Source organism: Magnolia sinica, chromosome 1 (assembly GCF_029962835.1).
Source record: "Magnolia sinica isolate HGM2019 chromosome 1, MsV1, whole genome shotgun sequence".
Lineage (NCBI taxonomy): Eukaryota > Viridiplantae > Streptophyta > Magnoliopsida > Magnoliales > Magnoliaceae > Magnolia > Magnolia sinica.
Window position 1 is genome coordinate 14,963,130 of NC_080573.1, and position 6,000 is coordinate 14,969,129.

The following is a 6,000-nucleotide window of genomic DNA, read 5'->3' on the forward strand; positions in this document are numbered from 1 at the left end:
ATCGAAGTTCATTACCGTCCAAAAAAGGTAGTTAACTGATTCTCTGGACCCTCACTTGTAACCAAATTTATACGAGTGAAAATAGCTTCAATGAGCAAGAAATTTTACATATAGTATATCAAAGTTAGGAAACTCTAGATTAACGGTCTGGATCATCATTTTTGTGGAGGAGAAATGGCGAGTCTCCTTTAGAATTTCTCAAGTAAGAATAGCAGCCGGCCACGCGCTAGGATTGGGTCCAAGACTCAAGGGTGGGGCTGTTTGATGTAGAACGATTCTCGTCAAGCGCTGAGAAAAAACAAAATTAAGAATTCAAAGGAGTTTTGCATGTACAAGTCAAGTCAAACAAACTACATTAACAGACATCAGCTCACCTTATATAAATACACCCTCACATCTCTGCTCATCTCCTCACCAAAAACTCATTCGTTGGTTTTCATCCTTAAACTCATCTCCCCCCCAAAGCCTCATTTATTAGTTTTCATCCTCCCTCCTTCATCCATATATTTTCAACCCAATTCCCATAAGAAAGAGAGAGAAAAATGCAAATGGCAGCCATGCAAACTTCTCTTCCAGCATCCATGTCGCCATCGCTTCCACGTTCTAGATTCACCGCAGTTCTCCATGCCCCCCAAATTAGGAAGAACCAGTTCTCTTTTCCAAAGCTACCGATTGGAAATGATAATGATATCAATAGCCGTAGTGAAACCCAAATACAGACCACTGTCCAAACACAAAGGAAAGCTGACGCCAGAACTGATGCGGACACCATCGCCACCGTTGCCAAGCTTTATGCGATAGCAGAGGCGGTCGCTGATAGGGCAGAGATGCACACGAACATCGAAGAACAACGAAATAACTGGAATACTCTCCTTGTCAATTCCATCAATGCCATCACCCTCACGGCAGCGACCATTGCCGGACTCTCCACTGTCCTGTCTGAGACTGTCCCATTCATGGCATTGAATATGTCTTCTACTATCTTGTATTCTGCAGCCACGGGGCTGCTTTTGTTGGTGAACAAGATCCAGCCCTCCCAGCTTGCCGAGGAGCAAAGGAACGCCGCTCGGTTGTTCCGACAGCTCCATGCTCAGATACAAACCACCCTTGCTCTCCGGACTCCTACTCCCATGGATGTGAAGGATGTGATGGAGAGAGTGCTTGCGCTCGACAAGGCATACCCTCTTCCATTGCTTCCGGGAATGCTCGAGAAGTTCCCAGCTGTAGTAGAGCCTAGCAGATGGTGGCCACTACACCATACAAGACCAGAGCAACAACAATCACTTCCTGCAGAAAATGGAAAGAATGGTTGGAATGGGAAACTTGAAGAGGAAATGAGAGTCATTCTCTCAGTCTTGAGGAGAAAGGACACTGCCGAGTATGTTAGGTTAAGCAAGTTGGTGTTGAAAGTTAATAGAGTTTTGGCAGTCTCGGGTCCTCTACTCACTGGTCTTGCTGCAATCTCAACACCTTTCATTGGGTCTCCTTCACATGGGTCGTGGGCGGCATTGGTCGGTGTTGCTGGTGGAGCATTGGCAAGCATTGTAAACACAATGGAACACGGTGGACAGGTGGGGATGGTATTTGAGATGTATCGGAACTGCGCCGGTTCCTACCGCCTGTTGGAAGAGTCCATTGAATCCAACCTTAGGGAAAGAGAGCTCCACAAGAGAGAGAATGGGGAAGTGTTTGAGATGAAGCTGGCTCTCCAGTTAGGAAGGAGTCTTTCTGAACTAAGGAATCTCGCTTCATCATCTTCTTCTTCTGAGAATGCAGGCGGAGAAAAAATGGAGGAGTTTGCTGGGAAGCTCTTCTGATTCTCGAAGAAACAGCATCGCTTATACATATAATTCTTTATTGTTTTCCTTTTTTATTTGGATGTATGATATTGTAACATAAGCTAACACGCTTTCTGTCCAAACATTCAAATGCAACTCATTGTTCATAACATTTTCTTAGTACATGCATATGAAACATAAAACTTAGGCCATCAATTCAATGTGCCATGCCAAACGCAAATTTTCAAATCGTGCTGGTCGAACAGGCATGGTTAACCAATCGTTCATAATCTTTAGTTGCAATATTTCAAGTCTATGCTTTTGCGCTGGACTATTCCTAGTATTAATACAATCAATTAATCTTTCAGGAAGTCATCTTACAATTCTTCCTATGATCGACCATAAGTTTCATTTTTGTTCGACTATTTCACTTATAAAAGTCATTTCATATGAAGGCAAGTTATAACCCATATTCAAAGGAAGAAATCTATCCTTCGATAATCACCTGATCTTTTTATAACTATCTTATGAGTGATTGAGCAGTCGACTGAGCTTCTCATGTCTCAATCATATACAATCGCACTTGACGTATTTGTCTATCTTAACACTTGGGGTCTAAGTGTTCAGTTAGAATCGAGCAGTACAATCGGTTCAGGCATGCCTGCAAATAACACACGTGACCAAAACAAACCAAGTGCCAACAGTATGTACAAGTTTTGTGATGGTGTTCAAAACTTTAGATACGCTGGTATCACCGTGGATTTGTGATGGTCCAGATAACTTCAAGATTCAAAGATTTCAGCTGTTTGATATGGTGGCCGCATTTAGACTTCTATGAGAATTATATGCAGCTACTGTCCGCAAAGAAGATGGAAACAGATAAACATTGAAGGGTTGGGATCTTCAAACTACGGGCATCCGCCACGAAGAAAACGGGTCTGTCTAATAAACGGTTGGAATGTCACGCCAGGGTTTACGTGGACATAGTCATGTTCGTCAGCTCACGTTAGCAAATAAACATTTGACGAGGACGCGGACTGCGCTACAAGTGGCGACTGGCTACTGTACCACGCTCTGTGGACCCCACGTGATGTATGTATTTTATCCATGCTGTCCGTCCATTTTGCTAACTCATTTAGGGCATGAACCAAAAAAATAAGACGGAACTAAATCTACGGTGGGCCACACCACAGGAAAAGGTAGTGATTGAACACTCACCGTTAAAAACCTCTTAGGGCCTGGCCGCAAAACTTTTGGATGAATTAAAAGGATAAACATCGAAGGGTTGGATCTTCAGACTACGGGCATCCGCCGCAAAGAAAAGGGATCCGTGTAATAAACAGTTGGAACGCCACACCAGGGCTCACGTGGACATAGTCATGTTCGTCAGCTCACGTCAGCAAATATACATTCAACGAGGACGCGGACTGAGGTTGCAAGTAGCGACCGGCTACTGTACTTCCAATGGATCTAAATCTCAGGTGGGCCACACCATAGGAAAAGGTAGTGATTGAAGGCTCACCCTTAAAAACCTTTTAAGGCCCGGCCACAAAACTTTTGGACGAGTATGTATGAACTGATTAACCGGCTGGATGGAAAATGAATATTATAATAGGTCTTAGAAAGTTTTTAATGGTGGGCATTTAATTGTCACTATTTTCCTGAGATGTGCCTCACTTGAGACTTTAATCTGGCTCGTATGTCATGACTTAAAATGAGCTGGAAAATAGACAGGCGGCATGGATAAAACACATAAATCATGGTGGGCCATAGAGAACTGTCCACTAGCGAGTCAATACATAATCAGCGTTCATTTGGTCCGATGCTATTAGGACTTAAATATGCGTTCATTGGACTAGGATCAGTTGGGATAATATTTTAACTTGCATGTGGGGGATCTTTTGTAGATGCTTATCATACTATGGGCCTCCCTCTTCTCTCTTTCTGGGTGGGGTGACTGAATGTCTATCTTGGCCGTGTACAATTTTTGCCACTATGATATATAATATTACAGTTCTTTTTAAAAAAAATAATAAAAAAATAAAAGAAATAGAAAAAATAAATGTAATTATTTCATACTTTGGCAAGAGTGTGATGGCCCATACACATGCACTTAAAATTTGTCCATGTGGCATATGTGTAATTCAAATTAAACATTTGGCGTGATGTGGCATCTTTTAGCCCACAATCCTATATTCAGATTTGATCTAGAGACTCTATCCTAAGATCAATGCATACTAGCTTGTTAAATTAGAACCATTGATTAGTTTCATTATCACCATCTTTTTCATAATCACGAACTGGCAACCTGGTAAATAAATTTGGTGCATGAATCTGTAATTCAATTAAATAGGGTCCACACATTTTCCTTGTTTCTATTCGTGTGATGTAGAAGCAAGTGTAAAATTCCTGCGTGAACATGTATGAAGCATCATGCTCTATCAGTGTATCAAAGTTTCTCCGATTACGAAGAGGCGGGGAAGCCGTTGAGGGCTGCCGATCAGACCGGTTCCTTTCAACATCGCCCGCGCCGCCACGCCATCCATCCACATAAAAAGAGCTTTCCCTGCAAGACTCGCCCAAGCTGCTCGATCTTTCTATCTACGAAGTAATAATCCAATCCCTTCATCTAGATGGTCCCACTTCATATGGGACACAAAGTAAAAATACAATGATCAAAGATAATCACCGTAAAAAAAAAGTAGTTAACAACTGATTCTCTGGACCCTCACTTGTAACCAAATTTATACGAGTGAAAATAGCTTGGAAGATCGAATATATATATATATATATATATATAGTCCATCAAAGTTACGAAACTCTAGATTAACGGTCTGGATCATCATTTTGTGGAGGAGAAATTGTGATTCTCCTTTAGAATTTCTCAAGTAAGAAAAGCAGCCAGCCACGCGCTGGGATTGGGTCCAAGACTCAAGGGAGGGGTTGACGGAGAACCATTCTCGTCAAGCGCTGAGAAAAAACAAAAGAATTCAAAGGAGATTTGCATGGAAAAGTCAAGTAAACCAAACTACATTTAACGTACATCAGCTCAGCTCATATAAATACACCCTCACATTTCTACTCATCTCCTCACCAAAACCTCATTTTTTTTTTGCTAGTTTTCATCCTTCTACTCATTCCTCACAAAGAAAAAGGGGAGCAAATTCGATTTCAAGATTGTTGGAATATCTGGTTGAATTAAATAGATTATAAAAATCGAGAACCAAAAAGAAAATAAAATTTTGAGAAAGAAAAATTTATTGAATTGAGTCGAGGCGTGACTGAGTCACTCGGCTTGAAATCGAATTTGCTCCCCTTGGACAGCGTCCCAAGTGCAACAGGTTTCCAGAGCAATCAACCTCTAAGATACAACGACTATGACCCGGTCCGTGCACTCACTTGTACACGGGCTCGAACCACTTGCAGTTTAATCGAAAGTGTTGAGTTGACTCAACGATGAACTCGATAGAAAGTGCTTAAAACCGAATATTAGAGAGCGTTTTATAAGAGAAGAATTTTTCGTATCTTAAATGGAATCGGTTGTCTTTATATAGACTCAAGTGGTGCATAAGCACCCTTTTCAAAAGGTTAGGTCCGTTGGGTTTAAACCCAACAGAGGCGACCAACCTAAGGGACGATCTCTCCGGTTTAAACACAAAGGCGCAAGTGCGAGTACACTCCCGCATATACGGTCCGCGAGTACCCATACACACACCCACGCGAGTACCTCCGCGCCGCGCCACGCCATGTGGCCCCCACCAAATTGCGTCGCGTCACTGCGCTGACGCCAAGACACGGTTGACACGCACAGCACGAGACCGACACTCGAGCTGACTCGGCGGGCCAGCGTGCGTGTGTGGTTAATGGCATAGATTAGAGCTATTGCCATAGCCCCTATCAGACCAAATTCACATGCCCCTGAAAGGGGCTCAAGCCCTAGGCAAAAAGACTATCTTATAAACAAGATAGTTTACCTTTTCAAATCCGATGTGGGACAAAACCCACAACACAAAAGTACTTCAACTTTTTAAAATGTGGAGGGAAATCACTGAAAATTTGAAAATTCAAATTTTTAATATTATTTTAAAATAAAATATAACAATCCCCCACATGTTTTAAAATAAAACTCTTTCGGATTAAAGCGTGATAGTTGTGCAATGGTGCCAGTGTCACCATAGACTTGAACCGACATTAGAGTAAGCAAGACAGGTTTACAGGAATC

The 6,000-nt window shown here is 42.1% G+C and overlaps 1 protein-coding gene across 1 annotated transcript; it reads left to right on the plus strand.

Moving 5' to 3' along the window:
- Nucleotides 1-441: 441 nt before the first annotated feature.
- Nucleotides 442-1,968, plus strand: LOC131228330 (probable F-box protein At4g22030). The gene has a single exon (XM_058224451.1). It carries the CDS (start codon nt 543-545, stop codon nt 1,815-1,817), a length of 1,275 nt encoding a protein of 424 aa, XP_058080434.1. The 5' UTR covers nt 442-542; the 3' UTR covers nt 1,818-1,968.
- Nucleotides 1,969-6,000: the final 4,032 nt, after the last annotated feature.